We start from the raw sequence: 19,099 nt of genomic DNA, 5'->3' as shown, positions 1-19,099 counted from the left end.
GGCAATACTGTTATCGAGGCACTACATTACAAAAAGAAAAGGGCATTGCCATCAGCTAGACTGAATTTCTATACTTTGTATCTGAGGAAGATTTATGTGTTAAAAACCCACCTAGAAAAATTCGTCGCATCCATTAAAAATATGCAATGACTACAGAATGCAAAATTTATATCCAAACGTTAAAAAACATGGATATGCACACCCCTTACAAGTAAAAAAAGTATCATGAAAACTATTTTATTGATATCTCAGAAATAAAACTGTCAAAATGAACGCAGAGTCATTAAAACACTTGCCAAAGTTGGGACACTACACCTGTTACTGCAGTTCAGGACTGGAACAGATTGGAGAACAAAAGGATGAGATTGACATCATATTAACTGCTTGGCTTATTAATAAAATAACAAACTGTAACTATCTGAACAGGGCTAAAAGTCACGCGACTGCCAAATCAATTTATTACAAATACAGTATTGATGTATTCCGTTACCAGAAACTAAAATAGATAGCTTAACACAGGTCTGTGAAAAGAGCAGAGTGTATTTGCTGCGAGAAACCTTTATCAGAAACAGATTTAAGACAAATTAAATCTCAGATCTATACTGATAAATCTCCTGGGCTTTCCCCTCTCAGCACAGATGAGGTACGAATAGCATTTTTTCTCCTTCTGAGCAGTATGCTGTGACAGAAGTACTGCTTTAAACATCGTGATTTAATCACGCTACTCGAACACAGACAGTAAAATAATCCTAGATTCACTGATGCATTATTCTAACTGGAAAAAATTTCCTCACATGCATGTGAAGTAGGACAGACGTTTCAGGGGTCTTACCTGTGCAAGTCTTCGCTTTTCTGAGTTCCCTCTTTTCTCACTACGCACGGTGTAGACCGGGGCACTCTGTACTGCGACAGTGCCGCGAGTTCGATAATCCTCCTCACTCTCCTATGCAACAAAACAGATTCAAATTCCTTCATTTATAATCATTATCTGCACATGTATCCTCCATATTATGCATGCAGAAAGCATGCAAAATTATCTTGCCACAATCTATTACTGTCATGAAAATACCATCTGTAGTAAGAACATCAAATTTAGCTTTTCAGGAAGCCAAATTATCAACATTGTCATTTAAAAGATGGACTGTTCAAGTGTCTCAGAAATATTTTTGTTAAGTTTTCTTAAAATAGAATAAAATATATTTTAAAAATGATTCCTTCTCTCCACAGAAAAATCCTGAGTGGAAACAAAACCTTCAATAGGAAAAGCAGCTTCAAAATGTCTAAAACATCTTTTCTGATATTTCTGCAATGTTACTTTTGTAAAATGAAACCATTCATTCATTTTTAAACGTTGCGATTGTTCACATATCCTACGAAATCCAGAGAACTACACCTTCTGAAATACACTGCACTGCAAGGCTCTTCAATCTCAAGTTCTCAGCTTGAACCAAAGGCTACAATTGTGATATCAAAGCAATCAACTTTATGAAAACATACATCCTGTTAATGCATCTTTGAAAACCTCTGTTGTTCTATGATAAAATATGCAAACAATAAAGAGATTATTCAGTGGATGCATAGAATGACAGATAGTTGCCAGAGGGCTCGTTATGAAAAATGTATTGTTGAACAAAGGGCTAAGCATATTTCAAAAGTCATTAAAAACACAAATCTCATGTGATTTGTAAAGTATAAGCTTCAAGCATACATGAAGCGAGGTAAGAGAGTAGAAAGTGTACTACGTACCTTATGTTTCAACTTACTCCTCACTTCTTTTATTCCTTGCCTTGCGTGGTTTTTTGCCTAGAAAATTAAAAGGCTGTATGTAACTCTGTAGTCATGCAACACACTTTATGATGCCACACTTCTTTTATGTATTTCATTTTTTCCACACGTGGTGCTATAAAGAAGGATAGTGACCTGTATCACAAATTTTGTATGTGCTTTGTTGGGATATTTGATATATTCATGCTTTGTCAGTAAATATAAGGCTCTTCCAGCACATGCATGCCAATGCAGTGAAAACATACGTGCTCAAAAATTGTCTGTTGTGACTAAAGACAGGCCGAACGTGGTCTTTAACATCACTCCTTTTATTTGAAACGGTCCTTTAAATCTGAAAGGCTATTTTAGCAGTAAGGCACGCTGGAAAAATGTTAAGATTTTTCAAGATGACTGCTACAGTGTTCCAGTCTGGCAACTTGCAGGGCAACATCAATCTTAAGAGAAATGAAGTGATTTCATATGCAGATGGAGATTTTGCCCAGTGTTGCTGAACAGAATAGTGCAGCTATTTAGGGCAGAATTGTATATGTATTAAAATAGAAAGTTAACGATCACTGTTGCATAGAAAACAGAATCAAGAATATTCTTCAACAGAGAATTGAATTATCAATAAAGAACACCATGTTGTTATGTGGAAAAAAAAAAAAGAGGAGGGAGGCAGGAAGTTGGAGAGGGGAAAAAAAAATAAGAAGAGAGGAGAGGTGAGGGGAACAAAACAACAAAGAAAAACTAAGCCTAATAGAAAGTGTGTTTTGCTTGCATGGATATAGCTAGCATAGGAAAAAGCTATTAAAGTTTTCAAGGTTGTCTTGAAAATGAAAGATTTTAAAATACAGTTAGTGGCCTAAATATGCAGAAATCACCTATTTTTCTGTGTTTTCAGTACATGGAAATTTGGATGAAAAGAATCATTTTCTTGATTCAAGGGGTCAAAGAGTTGTTTTCATCTATAAATCATACATCTATAAGCTCAGTAAGAGCACAGTGGGGTGCCATGTAGCAGATGCTAACCTGAGAGCCACTTTAAACTTTCCAGCTCACATTCATAGCTTTTCAATGCATTTAGGAGTGCTTTGTTCTAACTCTGAGGGATGGCACCAGTCACATTATTTACTCAAGGACAGTTATCTAGCAACTGAGACACGCATATGCCGCTCCTCTGGTGGTAGGCTCCACAAAGTACAAGTGTGTGAGAAAATAGATGAGAACACCATAGGCACACACATCCTCAAAAAATTTACCAGTGTTCTTTGGAATGAACAGAAGATCAATTTGAAAAATCTTGCTTATCAAGGACAATTAATTGAATGCTGGGATAAGATCGTGTAACCACAGTCTAAGCTAATGCAAACCAAAGAAGAGTAATTTCCAGATAACCTGTTAATGAACCATTTCTTAAATTATGAATGAGTTTGTGATATGAAGTATATTTAATTTATTTACCTGTTTCTCTTTTCATGACTGCTATGTTTTTCAACCAGTGTAAATTAAAAATTCTCTTTGAAAACTTTACTTAAAATATACTGGCTGAGACTGATCGTCTGATTTATTCAGGACTACTTATTATGCATTCAACTAATGAAACATTTGGAAAAGCAAAAAAGAAGCCAAAAGTCTTTTCTCATGTATTTAACCTCTAAATAAATCCCATTTCATTTTAAACTATTGTTTTGCATTGTTCTGTTCTGTGAGATCTTTTCATACTGGCTGTACTTTAACTATTTACATGCTTTGTTGGTTAGACAGGTTTTTAAAACAAGATATTTTAAAGCTCTAAGGTATAAGCAATTAATCCAGCTAAATGTGAGTATTCTGCCATAATTGTTAGAGCAGCTGATGATACACAGTACTTGCTGCACGTTACTGATGCTGTACCATACCCTTACAACAGTGCAGCACATACTGCCCAAGAGAAATCGCATCTGTGTAAGACAGAACTCCATTTGTCCTGAAGGACGTCCTCAGGAGAAAAGACTTTCTACCACATGTTAAGGCTATATGCCGTGTAACTATGTACTATAGCACTTTATTTACAATTAAGTATAACATTTACAAAATGTTTTAGAAAATGTTTCTCAACTTTGCAATGCATGAGCTATGTCACCAGACCACAGCGCAAACGAGAACTTCTGTTCTCAGAGTCCATATCTTGATGATCTCATCATGTTACAAAGAGTATACAACTACCTAAACGACATTCAAATAAATATTGCAATTGAGACAACAGCACGTGATTCTTTGAAAATGTCTGTTGTTATGCACAACCTGTTCTGGGAGATATTGAATCTATTCTAAACCCCAGTGCTCATTGAGAAAAGGAATGAAACTAAGAGTGTCGGGCAGATCAAAGCGTTTGTTTGAAATATATTTACAAAATATTTAAGATTTGGGGTATTCAGGAAGAATCAGAGACAATAGGTAGTCATGGCTTTTACATAGAACTTATATGAAACTGATATCTTACAAATTTGTATGCTGTTTTCACAGCTGGAGTGGCTTTGGTCATTGCTGTGTTGATCAGTGCACCGCCTTTCTGCAATACACAAAACATCCTATTTTAATAACATTTATAAGTCAAAAGTTAAGACAACAGGAAAATTTGAGTGTGCTGAAAAGGAATCAGTAGCTTCAAAGCGGCAAGAACAGGCACAGCTGTGATTCTTCCACAACCTGCTGTCTGCAGACACACAAGGGTTACAGTATGTCATTATCAGAGCTGACGCTTTTATCAATGCATTCTAACAGGATGATGTATTGTCATTCTTCATTCGCTGCTACCACATCAAAATCAATTCAGAAGTTACAGCTATTTATCTTGTGTTCCTATCCTAAATTAGGTAACTTCAAAATACTTCAACTTGAAATAAATATCATGTTTAATCACCTAAGAATTCTGTTAATCTAAAATAATATATTTTACTTATCCTGCAGAATAACAAGGTTATACCGAGCATCTTCTGTTAGTCAAACAGCACAAACCCGTATGAACTATGTTGCTGTTTACTAGGAGTGATAAGCTTCATGTCAAATTGTACTGAGTCTTCTCCCCTCACCCTCACATTAAACATGCTTTATTTCTATTTTTCTTTCCAAATAAACAAATTTTTTTCTGTTACATACGTATAAGGAAGATGACAAAGTTTTAAAGAAAAAAAGTTGTCAAGGATACAGAATTTTTAATTATCTTTTTTTTTTCAAAAAATCATCGACTTAACCAACAAAATATTCATACCTTCACTGTATACATCCATTGCTGATAAGATCTTGAATTTCCTGAAACAAAAACGTAAGAAAAGAAAAAACAACAAAATCAAACATATATTCAACATATTAAATGTTTCAGCTCTCTTCAAAGTCCACATTAAAAATTCTCTTAGAGGATTATTCATTAATTTTGTTCTTCCCAGAGAGTCAAAGAACTTAAAGATAAGAATACATACATGGTAAAGAAAAAAAAAAACCTTATATAATGTTTTCTGTTTTCTTTGTGAATTCCTATCTTTTCACTATGTTTTTTAAGCTCCAATTGAAGTGCAAAGAGAAATTAAAACTAGAGCAGCATAACATACTGTTAAAAAATCTGAAAAGAAACTAAAGGAAAGAATATCTAAATGAACTGTGTTCAATAATAATGATCCCACTGGGTAACCTTTCAAGTAAGGCAACGATACAAACTGCAGGTGGTTCCATCCCAAGGAAAAAGCACTCGAGAAACGTCTGAAGATTATGTCATCATCACGTACTTATGATAGGAGAAATCACTGTAACATGCTAACTGTAACTACTTCCTTTTTTTTTCCCCATGGGGAAAAAGAATATCAGACAAATGATAGCAACTTGTTTATGTAGGGCTACCATGCCACCAATCACAGGGTTAAATTCTATCAAGGGCTTGATGAAGAAATGAGTACTATTTCCAAAGTGCGTTTCAGCTGAACACCAAGTCTGGCCCCCACTCTGAGAAAGTTTTAGAGCAGATCAATCACTTGAATACTCTGTTACTGTGAGCTATTACTAACCCCAAGCAAGACATTCATGTAGGCATGATGAAATTTTTGGAGACTTCAGCAGTTTTGCAAGGAGCATGCAGACTTTTAAAATGACATTGCAAACTTCAGCTTTGCAATAAATTGGTAAACTAGAGCCTAGGTAGATTTATTGCATGAGCTAATGGAAAAGCAAGTCACACTCAGCTCCTAGAACACGACGGAGCTCTAACTGGATCAGTGTAAATGGAATTCCCACGTTTCTTTGCCAAGTGAGGTGAAGAAACTGAGCTGTGTGGAGGTGTACCAGGCAGTGAAATTTTCACCCATGACACTAAAACCCACATAAGCCATTTTGAGACACACAGACTCCCAGGAAGGATAGCGTGAGTGAAAGCAATGTCTCCTTAGAAAGGAGAGAAATTCATAATTACTATGATCAAAACTTCAGTAAGCATGTCAAAGGGAAACCAAAAGCAAATGCTATTATTTCTGTTTGGCTCCCTGGAAACTACCAGAGAAGGTAGTGTGAAAAAGCACATAAAGAGGTAAAACTTAACCTCTTCTCGTACATTAAGGAAATTAATGCAATGAACTTTAAGTGCTTGCTGTAACATGCTATTACATAACTTTATTTTTTTATCTAGCCCATACTATGCTGAGCTCTTGCCATATCCAAGAATTTTCCTTCATGGCTCATGACTTCAGCGATTATGGGAGATAGTAAATGAGAGCACAGAAAATCACCAAGGAGCTTAACTGTCTCCTAGTTGCACAGAGAGACTTAAGAGAAGTTAATAAAAAAACAAAACAAAACTGAAATACAATCATCTACAGAAAGGCAATGTTAACACTGCATCCTCTAAGCCAGAAATGAAAGCCCTGAAACTACCAAGAAAATGTTGATCCTTTAAAAGAAATGATTACTAATACAGAGGTGAAAATATTTTCACTTTTCCTTGTGCTGCCACTAGTAACATCAGGAACAGCTAGAAGAAAAATGAATGCTGTAGTAAAATTCATGTAATTACAAGTTACTTTAATCTACATATTCCATAAGATATCTAAGTGCCGAAGCAGTCAGTCAGTAGGTTTTTGAAAATTGCTTACAACTCTTCAGAACCATTATTTACTTCTGCAGAATAATACATGTCACAGAAAATAAAAAGTAATGAGAAAATGTAAGCATAAAGATGGCTAACAATTGGCTTTTCACATTTAGGGGAATAAAACCTAATAAGCTTACTGAAAAAAAAATTATTTATAAAAATATTTTCCAATTTTCAGGGTAATTTTCTCTACTAGGTTCTCTACTAGGCATATGTGGGGAAATTAAAATAAAAACAAAAAAAAAGAAATACTTTCCATTTCAATCTGCAATTTTCAAATTATACTCTCTCTGCATTCCACTCTCCTGTTAACAGCTTAGAGCTCTCTAATTTTCTGTGGCTTTTCTGAAAGCTGTGTTTCCATCTGTGGGTTTTTTTTTTATTGGTGGTGGTGGTGGCAGTAGTGGTTGGTTTATTTGTTTTTCTGGCTTTTTGTTTGTTTACATGTTTAAAACTTCGGACCACTTGTTAAGATGGATGGGATTTAACTCTGCGAAAGATCATAGTTCTACCCCATTAGCGTCAAAAATGTCACCTTCAATTGCACACATATTGTTAGCCCTGCACTTCATAATGATAATGAGACAGCAGTTATGTAAATACTGAATATGTGCCCTAAGCAATTTGTCCACAGCCTGGCAATATACAGCTCGTGAGACTTGAAAAGTCAACACACAGTGCAGCCCAAGTGAAAAGGGCTCCTGAAGCCGAGCACTGCTTCCTGGATGAGGCATGACTCACAAGCTGCCAGTACATGGCCAAAAATCAAACTTTATCTCAGGTCTAATACAGTTTTACTGAGGACTCTTGACCCCTTAACAGCAGCGAGCAGTAATCCTGACATTACCTATCTCACTAAGAGATGCTAAACTCTGTATACAGAGCAGTGTAAGTTACACTGTAATGGCAGAAAAGCAGCAAATCTCTCTTTAGCTTAATCACACTTTAGTCACAAAAAAAAAACAAAAGCTGTGCTAGATCATAGCATAAGACTCAGAGGAAAGAAAGAAAAGAAAACAATTAAAAGGACTAATGTGCTTTGAGTGTAACAAGGCTGTTTTGCAGAAGGTGAGGATGGCTTCCAACTGCTCCACGATCTCAGGTTCTCTGCCCTGGGAATATGCCCCTGTAAAAGTGTCCCTGCAGAGGAAGTCCATTTGTTGCTGTCATCTGCAACTCAGTGGATTTGGTAGAACCTCCATTTATTAAGGAAGCTTCTACTTTGCTTTCATAAAGTAGTGCTTATGCTCTGTCACACATGCCATGATCCAACACTTTTAGAGCAGATACAGTGACTCAAAAAGCAATGCAGCATAGACCATATAAATGGTAAACAGGAAACCACTGAATAATCCTGCAATAATCAAATTGATTCAGCTCACATTCTGCCATATGAGTTCACTTTGGAAGCCAATGAATGTGAAGAGTTAAAATAATTGTGAGTGAATATAACTGCTACAAACATCACAAGGAATACTACTTTTTTAATGAAGGAAGCAAATATTTCAATATTCTTTCTCTGATGATACACAGTTGTTCAATAGCTAGGTTCAACTTTTTCTTCTTCAGTAGTATATTTGCTACTGATAAGAAACTTATCTAAACAGAAACTGCTGGTTTCTGCACTGCAGAAATAATTAGATATGAAAAGTCAGGAGAGCTTTTGAAAACCCAACTATCCAAAACACAATCAGCAGCACAAACTGAAGATTATTTAAAAAAAATTCAGTATAGTATTTGACAGGTAGTATAAATATGCAGATCAAACGCAAGTGACATAGTGACACACTGGATCACATCTTAAAATCTAAGTATTGTTTTACTGGATTAAAACAAAATATCTCCATTTGTCATATAGACACAACTACATACGTACTATTATTCAGCCCAGCAGTCAATTGTTAAAGGCTAAAACCTTTCAAGAATGAACTGTTTCAACATTTCCATTCAGATATTAATGACTTCTAAAACGTATAAGGACAGTTATCTTAAACACCTCTCAGAGAAAAAGCATCAAGTAAAACACTCCAATTAATTCTGTACCTCCACAAAATCCTCCCGCTGTGATTTCTTCTTCAAAAACATCGGAAAATCCCCTTCCTGCATTTAATTTTGATAGCCGACCATCAATAAACTGGAAAAAAAAAGTCACACTTTATTAGTCCCTCTATTTCTTTACACTGCAGTCATGGTATGTATGTATGCCATGATGGAATTTATACGTTCAAGATAACTTATGGCTTAAGGATAATGTATAATTGTAGATGGACTTTTCAACTAACAGCAGAAATGTGAAAATATTGTACAAAAATTATCACTTGCTCTGAGTTCCTACTACTTTTATGTATATTGAGTAAACTATATGCATGATGCAAAAATTATCAAAAAAATTTAAGTAAAATTTTATAGCCAATGAACTTACAACTGTTTGTTCAGTTACTTTCAACCACTTTCAGGCTCTTCTTGCTCTCCTAATGGCATTAAAATATTTTAGCATACATTTATGCTAAGTCTGCATTATTGTAATCAAGTAAAGATAGCCAAGAATTCCTTGATTTATGTTGGGAAGTCCTAAGGTTGCTCCTTATCGTAAGCAGCAAATGATAAACAAACCTCCCTTTCTGCTTTACACATCAATGGGTCCAAAGTAGAGCCTGTTGAGGTACCCAGAACAAACAGCCTGACACATTTCAACATGTGCTCTTCAAAGAGATGATAAGCTACGATGTCTAATCGAGCTTCGTCAAAAGTCTAATGGATGTGTTTTATGTGAAGTGACCTTATGAGAACAGCAAGTGTGGGGAAATCATAGCAAAACTGCCTGTACTGAAACAGAAGAGAATTACTGTGGCTTGCTTTCAGAAATGGTGGCATTAGCAGCTTGGACTTGATCAGCAAACTAACTTGGAGGACATTTCACTCAAGTGCAAAAAATGAAGTGAGGCATGAGGCCAAGTCAAGCCCTCCATCTGACTGAGCATAGTTCAGGGTTGACACCACTGAATTTTCAAGTTCTAACACAAGGAACACTTATTTAGTTGCATCTACAGGTGCATACCGCAATAATCATCCTTATGTACACTGCAATGTATGTGGATTTGAATGTAGGTGTATGGGTATATAAAGAATGAAATGACTCATATAGGTCAGAAAGAGCCAAAACAAGATAACTCATGATTAAACCTCTCAGAAGAGACGAACACATTCTTTTCAGAAATTAACAAGCTTCAAAGAATTACATCAAGTATATTTCTAAAGGTTTAAAATTCCTTTCAGGATCACCCCCTCCTTATTTATTTTGAAAAGGCTAACTCAAATCTGAGAGATAAAGGGAGAAAGCACTTCTCTAATTATACACAGTTCATCTTCTAACAAGAAATATGAGTTATCCACTGGTAGTAAAACAGTACATAGGAATTGATTAAAATTAATTGTTTGATTATGTCATATATTACTACAGATCATCCAAACAATGTCAGTGACAATCTAATGCTTGTCAATATTGTCATGAAACAAAGTACATTCTAAGAATAGAAAAATTCCAACAGCAATAATGAGACAAGCATAAAGATAAGCATCCCCTTCTCTCTCTTGTCTCAGCTCCTTGTTTTCTCTCTTTACTCCAAGTTGGCCTTTTTCCAAACAGGTTGGGTTCATGGTCACACCTCTTTGGGATCGCTGGATTATTTCACAGTGAAAAGAGAGATAAGAACATCTTTAGCTACTGCTGAGAAAAAAAAAAAAAAAAAGAAAAAAGAAAAAAAAACAGCCATCCTTTGAACTGAGGGGTGTTATCTCTTTGGGGAAAGTTATGAACTCATTCCACACCATAAACTAGCAAAAGATTTATGGACATGCTCAACATTTGGTAAAATTCTATCATCACAAGGCTGAGACACTGGCTGAATTTTAGTTTTTAGAAGATTAATTCAATTGAGTATTTAATGTAAATACTGAAAAATAGATCAGTTCCAAAAGAACCACCTGAAATTATTTGAAGGAAGTGATAACATTACTGGCTGTACGAGTAATCATTACTTTGGAGTAATTTACTATTATGAGTTGCATTTAAATCACCAAATGGAAAAAAAAACAAAACCAAAAACATTTGGAATCATGCATGCCTTATATCATTTTCTTCTCTTATTTTTAAAGCTCTGGAAAATCAGTTCAATTAATGCATTCTCTGACAGATCCAGAGGCACCATGCTTGACTACCACTTCTAATGAAAAAAGCTAACTCTGATATTACTCTTGGATTTTATCAGACAAAATAGGACTATCATATTCCTTAAATATTTTTGAATTCTAAAAGTAAAGAACAGACCATATGAAATTCAGAAGGGTTTGTGGCATGCTACAGAGGGAAAGCAGAGAATGCTGTTTTGAGTCAAATCCAAACATATAAACAAATGTAGGAAGCAGTAAAAACTCTAAGCGAATCATCAGTTACTAAGAACAAGAACTTAGCAAAGAATTTCCACACAATAGCAGCTCAAACTATATTACTCATATAGTTATATTGTTTAATGAAGTATTGTAACATTAGTGTACATGGTAATTCTATGAATGAATTAATAGTTCCCCTGGACACTCAAAAGAACTATCTGACATGTGCTACTATTAATTCCTTACACTTGAAGACTGAAATACAGTGGAAGCAACAGTACAATTACTTGAAAAACGAGGGATGTGGTAAGTGCTGGTCTGTCAGTTTGCCCTTAGCAGTCTGATGATGTTGTGAGTAAATTTGAAGGAGGCAAGAAAGGTAAATGGGAGATGTACCACACAAGTTATCAGAGGGCAAGTTCTCACATATTCTTTGAGATTTTCTTGATAAAGGAAATGCAATTTAACTATACGAGAAAAGTCCAGTGCATCTACCTTCAAACATTTGTTCAGATGAAGTAAAAGCAGAATATCTGAACAGTACCTGGACGTTATGCCAGATGAGGACGTGCCCACAAAAGAAATCAGCTTGTTATAAAAGAGAAGCACCAGATCGCAAGTGTCTCCAGTAATGACATTTAAGGGTTAATGCTAGGACTAATCCTATTTACAGGTTAGTCAGTGATGTTCATACAAAAGACCGGCACGTGCCAATACACTTGGTGACATCGTTAACAGAAAACACATCAAAATACAACAGAAGGTAGAAATTTAACAGAAGGTAAAAATAGGTGATGTTGAAGATGAAAATAACTGGAATGTGAAGAACACAAAGAATTAATTACACAGTTTACAGTGGAAACTGGAAATCACCATAGGATGATTTCCTGGTACTCCAATGAACTTCCAAGAAGAACAGAGGTGGAGGGGAGAGAGAAGATTTAAAATAGTACCCCCACCAAAAATAAACAAGCAAACAAAAAAACCCACAGCAACAATTCTAAAAAATGGCACTAGTTAGGCTTACTTGTCAGTCAATGCAAATAGCACTCCAAAATATTTTACATACCCATTTTCTGCTTCTAAAAAATTATTTCCCACTTAATTAGTCATTTTCAGGAACATAATAGAGTACAGTTTATTCTGTTGAAAAGAACCTTGAAAATAATTCATTTGTCAGTGGGAAAAACTATAAAAGATGCAGCTGGGCTGAGGATTAGCTGAAGGGGGAATAACAATCACAGCAAAGCAAGAAAATGAAAAAATGTTTACTATTAAACCACACACATCATCAAAATTGTTACTATTTCTTAATCCTTTGTAATATATTATTTCCTTTAGTGTGAATAAAATTAAAAACAAGTTATAAACAAACTATAAACTGATTATTTTTAGTTGAACATACTAAAACATAATGAGTTAAGTTCAGAGCCATACTGACAAGCCCATCATTTCAGTGAAGTTAAACCGTTTCCTTACAACTGAAGACCTCGCTTAGGAACATGACAACAATTGGGAAACTTCATTTGTAAGCATCTTTCTTGCTAAAAAACTTCAAGTCTTAAGATATGCAAAATGTAAACAGCTTGCTCTGTTACTTCTTTCCACATCAATCACTTGACCCAGATACTCCAAAAGGCTTCAGATATCTTCATTATTTCTTATTTTTATTTACATTTTTTAACCACGTAATATAGGAGTAAAAGTGAAGGAGCCCAATTCTACAATCAGTATTTCCTTAATAAATATGAAGGACACGTTTTCAGAGACTTCTGCAAATAATCACCCTTACATAAATCTTCACATTACCTCCTGATTAGCACCAAACATTTTTTGAAAAATAGAAAATCCTGTATATAATGATTTTCCCTTATCTATCATGGTAGTAGATCTTCAAAGGAGTCCATTAGATAACTTTAACATGAACTCTCATGCCTCAATCATTTAAGATATTCACAAGAAATTAACTATTTTGCATCTCAGGTTTTCTTTAATTGACTGCAACATTCTTCAGACTGCCACTATGGCTTGGGTTGGCAACATTCTTTCTATGCCTACTTCCAAAACCCTAGCAGTGAAACCTGCAATTGCAGTATGAATCCAGTTTTTAAATAGAATGCCAACAAAGACCAATTTAAGTAAGCACTTTGCTGTTTAGACTCTTCGGTCACGAGTCAAGGGAGCTGAAAATAAAGATCCACCATCAAAATGGGAAATCCACAATTTTTCTTGTCCAGGTGACTTGCTGACCAGCTCTGAAGAGGTGCTGCACTGGCACTGCACCCTGGAGTTTAGTTATTTTCACTTTTTTTTTCCCCAGCTCTTTTTTTTTTTTTAAGCTATAGTTGATATTTTAATAATAGAACAACACTAGGATGACTGCCTGTACACAAATACTTGCGTTTTATCCTGGAGTTTCATTCAGTGATAGGAAGGGATATATATTTAAATATGAATGCATTTCCAAAGAAGATCATTAAATTGGGGTCTTTTACCATCTCATACCTGTTTAAACAGTTGAAGATTAACTGCAGTTTCCAGGAACTGTTTAGTAGTACTGGAACGATGCTTCACAAAACTATTCTCACAGAAAGTTATAGGTTCTCCCTAAAAAAAATTAAATGGAAAACATTGGATATTAACTACATTATACAAACGTGTTGATTTATTTAATATCTCACTATACATGCATAAAGTAAAAACACATAGACAACAGCAATGAAATCATACATTTTAAATAGCTCTCAGAATACACGTTGCAATTGAACCTCTCATTTACGAAGCATTAAAGCCAGTCTAGAAAAAGCACTTTGCAGGGAAAAAGTGAGTTGGTTTAAAGTTGGTTCATATTACCTCTAATGTACTCTCCATTAAATATTACAAGGAAGTGGATCAAAATTTGAGGAGTAGCAGGTCCTCTGCTTTGAACAGTTCAAACCTCATTGCTCTCACTTAACAGGAAAACACTGCAGCAAATTTAATTTATTTTGACATTATTTACACAACAACAAAAGCCACAAACATTGGCTTTTGGAAAAAATCAAAATGGGCCAGATTAACATTTGGTAAAATAAAATGTTATCCCAACACAACTACATAGAGAACTACATAGCCTGTAGTTAACCATGTGCTCTACAAAATAATAATAATAATAGTAATAATAATAATAGTAATAATAATAATAATAAAATCAATGAGCCTTTATTAAAAATTAAGTATTAGAAAACTTACTATGTGTAAACAGCACCCATTTGAAAATAAAGATTATTTAAAGTGGCTCTAATGTTATCCCTTAATTTGATTTACCATTTGCTATCCTCAGTGTGCACAGAGCACTGGAAGTTACTGACAGGCACTCTTTCCTATCGTTAGTCTTGTCAATATTTTGTGATCAATATTTGAAGCTGTTAAGATTTAAATAAATAAATAATGCATACTCTAAAAAGTTTGTATAGTGATGGAGACGTTAACTGATTTCATCACAAATCCAAGAGGCCTCCCATCCAAGTATAAAGAATAAAAAGGTCAACAGTTTAGAAACAATTAGCAAGGGACTTTAAGACAAAAAAATTGGAATCCAACGAAATTCCACACATAAATCTGCCCCTAGGTTGTTTTACTACCCAAAAACTAAATACCCAGAACAGACTAAGAGGCCTCAGTCATTCAAAAGAAAAAAAGATCAAAGATATCTCCTATATTGATCTTTCTGATACTAAAACAGGAGTCCTGTCAGGCTCCAACTGTTAGCCACTTTGAAGACAAATGTATTCATGCCCACGACCACCACTGCTTTCCGCTCCGCACCCTGGTGAACTTTAATTGCACATGGTACTTCATACACTTTCCTGGCTTCCTGGGACGTTCTGCGCTTCTAGAATACAGGGTGGTATTGGCACATGGCCTTTGTGAGTAAATCATTTTCAAATGGTTTTATACCTTGTATTTTCTTTTTAAATGATGTAGGTATGCTCCTATGAAATCTAGCAGTAAAACCACCCTCACATTCTTTTAAAATCCTATTCTCATGCTACCAAAAGCTTCCCACTTTTTCAGTTTGCAGGACATCTTGTCATAGCTGAAACCAGATTTTGGATACCTTAACACAGCACTGAAATTCAAAGTATCTAAAAACTGCAGAGTTCCAATTCTAATCAGCAAAGCATGCAATTTCACTCTTAACTTGTTTTTAAGTTTTACATTCTGATATCTTTCAGGAAATCCTGATTTTAGAAAAGAATTCTCCCAGGAAGATTTAGAAGCAATATTTAAGCAAATTTACCTAACACAATCCTTCCCTTTCACAGAGTAGCTGGAGTGCAATGATTTGCAAAACCATCTCAATACAGCATCATCTTCATCACGTCTCCAAGATGAGCATGCCATTACTCCACCTACTGCTTATCCAGAGATAACTGGTAAACACTGTACACATGCAGGACATGCTTAATCTGTCAAAGAGCTTGAACTGTTTGTGGTACTTTAAATAGCACTGCCTTCCTGACCCACTTTGCATTAGCTCTTCTTGAGCTCCTGAAGACTCTTGTCTTAGGAAGATGACCTCAAGCTACTTAGCAAATTTAAAGTGCTTCAAAACAAATGAAACAGTCTCCAGTGAGATATGGTGTTACAAGACATGGTGTTCCTGAGGGCAGACTCCCTTCTCAGTTCTGTCGTTCTTCCAAAAAAAAATTAAAGGCAGCAAATAAGAAAAAAATCCTTATTTATATATTTCTTTACGCAACAAATGATTTCTGAAAATATAGAGGCTATGTGGGAGTGCAGAACTGACTAGATGATGACTCATAACACACTGAAACCTTAAATGAAGGAGCAAAGAAAGAGAAGGATATTGTTTTCCAGACATATTCTTTAGAAAAATTATAAGTAAGCAAAGCCTTCACTGCCACTTTTCCCAATGCTGTGGGAAAGATGAAAGACAGAAAGGAGAGGTTATCTCCCTGTAAAAGAGAAAATAGGCACTCCTGCTCTCCCCTCCATATCAGCCTAGGAAGAGAGAGCAGCAAGAGCTCTCCCTGACAGTACTGCTCTGGCCTGAGCCATGTAGCAGAATGCCAGGAAATGGCAGCTCAACGCACATTTTTAGTGTACGGCTGTGCTATTCTCCTAAATATTTCCCTTTATCAGTGGATACTTCAGATATTTAGTAAGCACTCATGCACTGTTGCATCTGCTGCCTTATCAACAAAGTTCAGAAACAGAATAGCCAAAGCTACACCTCAGCTGAAAATGCATTCAGATCTAATTTGGTTCACATCCAAAAGTAATGCAATTATTGCAATCTACTGATAGTAAGGTTGCTTTAAAAATTCAAGTAGGCTCAAAGCTCCTACCTGGTCATCACATGAAAGGGAGAAAATCTATTGAAATCTGCAGAAATTTCAGACATCGGTTTTTTGAATACCTGCAATAACTTTACTGAAATTGCATTAAATAACAAACACTGTTAACACTTAATTCTTTCCTTCGTTTCATACTCTGAACAAATACATAATTTTCCTAATAAAACTTCGCCAAATCTTCAAGTTTATTACTGTAAACATGAGATGTTTTGGATTGCTATTTAAAAATGAAGCTATTTATTTAATAGAAACACAAAAGCTCCAGAAGTTTGTGGACATGAAGCTTGTAACATTCTTGTTTCTGCAAATACAGCTGGGTATCTTCAGAAAGTCTGAGTTTTGGAAGAATGCTCCTCTGATATTTAACTACTTCACCATCAAATGGCCCCTTCCATATTGATCTGCAATGTACTTTCAAAACAAGTTCGATCAAAACCCAGTAGGGACTCCACACTGAAAAGTAGACAGCTAATACTCAGACCAAACAGTCTATGCCCAAACAAGATATCTGTCCTTTTAACAGCAGTTGCTATAGAACTTTCCTCCCCTTTCATAGCCTGCCACACACAGCAGGCATTTTTCACTCCAAGCTACATTTGCCATTTAAGAAAGCTATTTATGCAGACCTCAACGTACAGGGAAGTAGCGACCTAAAACTGTGCAATGGTTTCTAAAGGAAAGGTAGCATAGATTAGAAGGCATGTTTAACAAGAAGTACTGGCATTTCAATTATTTCAGGAGACATTCATATCTTTCCAGCATGAAACAACTCTTACACTGTTTGTACTATTGCTACAATTGGTACAGTTTCACATGGCAACTCCAGGTTATTACAAAATGAGAATAAGATAGGTATAAATTCCTTAGTGTTGCATCATTTATCCAAAAAAGTCCATTTTTAAACATCATTCTTAATTTCATACAAAAATCCCTCTGTTTAACATCAAGGAAGTAAAAAGATGAAATTTCAGCTGTTGGCATAACAGTTGTAGAAGAAATAACTGAGTATGACTTAACTACATCTTCTACTTATGAAAATACCAAGTAAAATTACAAACAAATTACTACAAGATTTGCCCATTTCTTGCCATCCACCTAATCAAAGATTCAGATGAGCTGATATTTCTCTGCAGTCACAATTAAGCCCCTCTAACACCACTATTAACATCTACATTCAAAAAAGAACCATTACAATTCTTAATGTAACATTATGGCTTTTAACATGAAAAAAAGGTTTTAGAAAAGTGACAACAGAGACAGATAACAGGAACAACACAGGATGGTTCTGCACTTAAACACAAGCTATGTTCTGGCATTTTATTACTCTGTTTCTCTACTCCTGAATTTTCATGCCTAACTTCAGCAAAAAGCAAACAGATCAATGTCCATTTCTAGAGACATTTGTGTCCTCAAAAGATTTCATTTTGAAACTTGATCATGAGCCACAATTTAAGCATTGTCACTGTGACAATGACATGACAGTCATGCATTCAGAAGCATTCCGAACCTTGAAATATCCTTCCATTTCCCTCACATAACACTTAACTGCACTATTTTGCTTTCTTTCATTTTGAATACAATAACTAGGTTTCTTTGAAAGTTGAACTAACTATTTTTAAAAGTGTACTTTTAAAAGTACAGGCCCAAAGCATTCTAGAAAGCATTCAATTAAAGCAAGGTCTGACAGGCTGTGCTACCTCTACTACAGAGTCTTTCCCATCCCCTCAGAACGTCTATCAGACTATGAACTCCGGCAGGCAAGAATTCCAAACCATGCCATTAGCCTTTGCTCTTCTTTAAGTAATTTTTGATGAATGACGTTACAATCATCATAATTTAAAACAAAGTTATGCTGGGTTTATTTGTTTTGGTTTAACATCAATAGCTCTGATGAGTTTTTCCCCCAAAAACTGAAGGTGATTTTTTTTGTTAGCTAATTCTTGGAAGAAAAGCCAGATCTTCAGAAGCAGAAAATAACTTATTGCTGCTTATACCCTCTAGTTTTCAAATAGGTATTTCTCAAAGATTTGTTTATTTGAAATACATTTGAAGTGTCAGTGTATTTTTCTTTTTTAAAATCATACCTGTAATTCTTCCTGATGCTTGCCAGTCATAAGCAAAGTGGGAAAGACGTTTTCCTTTTTTCCCCAATGTTAAAATTAGTCTCTATTATTATTCATTATTATCTTTCCTCTTTTAACCCCAAAATCTCACCTACCTTTTCCCTTCTAGTCATAGTAAGTGAAATATCATCTTTTGAAGAATTTTTTTTACACCACTTGGTTTTATTATATGACTATATTGCATGCATTTAATGGGAAAAAAAAAACAAAACACAAAAACCTAATATTTGCTGTCACCTACAAGGTTTGCACAAGTTCATGCGTAAGGTCCATTTTTCCTTGCCCCTATAGCATTGCTGAAATTTTGATTGTCTGGTTTGCATCTAAGAAGGCTGCCTGAAAAA

General features: G+C 35.1%; 1 protein-coding gene across 2 annotated transcripts in view; it reads right to left on the bottom strand.

Annotated features, from left to right (window-relative positions):
* DENND1B (DENN domain containing 1B) overlaps positions 1–19,099 on the bottom strand; it is a 144,629-nt gene that overhangs the window by 19,619 nt on the left and 105,911 nt on the right. For both annotated transcript variants that reach the window (XM_065743041.1, XM_065743033.1), the window contains 6 exons: positions 13,775–13,876; positions 8,924–9,014; positions 5,018–5,058; positions 4,250–4,318; positions 1,747–1,803; positions 833–943 (listed from right to left, as the gene is read on the bottom strand). In XM_065743041.1, the coding sequence (XP_065599113.1) occupies positions 833–943; positions 1,747–1,803; positions 4,250–4,318; positions 5,018–5,058; positions 8,924–9,014; positions 13,775–13,876 (471 nt within the window). The remainder of the gene's footprint in view (positions 1–832; positions 944–1,746; positions 1,804–4,249; positions 4,319–5,017; positions 5,059–8,923; positions 9,015–13,774; positions 13,877–19,099) is intronic.

Source organism: Cyrtonyx montezumae, unplaced genomic scaffold (genome assembly GCF_038088225.1).
Source record: "Cyrtonyx montezumae isolate F1298 unplaced genomic scaffold, pur_monq_1.0 scaffold_1, whole genome shotgun sequence".
Taxonomy (NCBI): domain Eukaryota; kingdom Metazoa; phylum Chordata; class Aves; order Galliformes; family Odontophoridae; genus Cyrtonyx; species Cyrtonyx montezumae.
The sequence above is the reverse complement of the archived record's forward strand: the minus strand, read 5'-3'. Positions and strand labels throughout refer to the sequence as shown.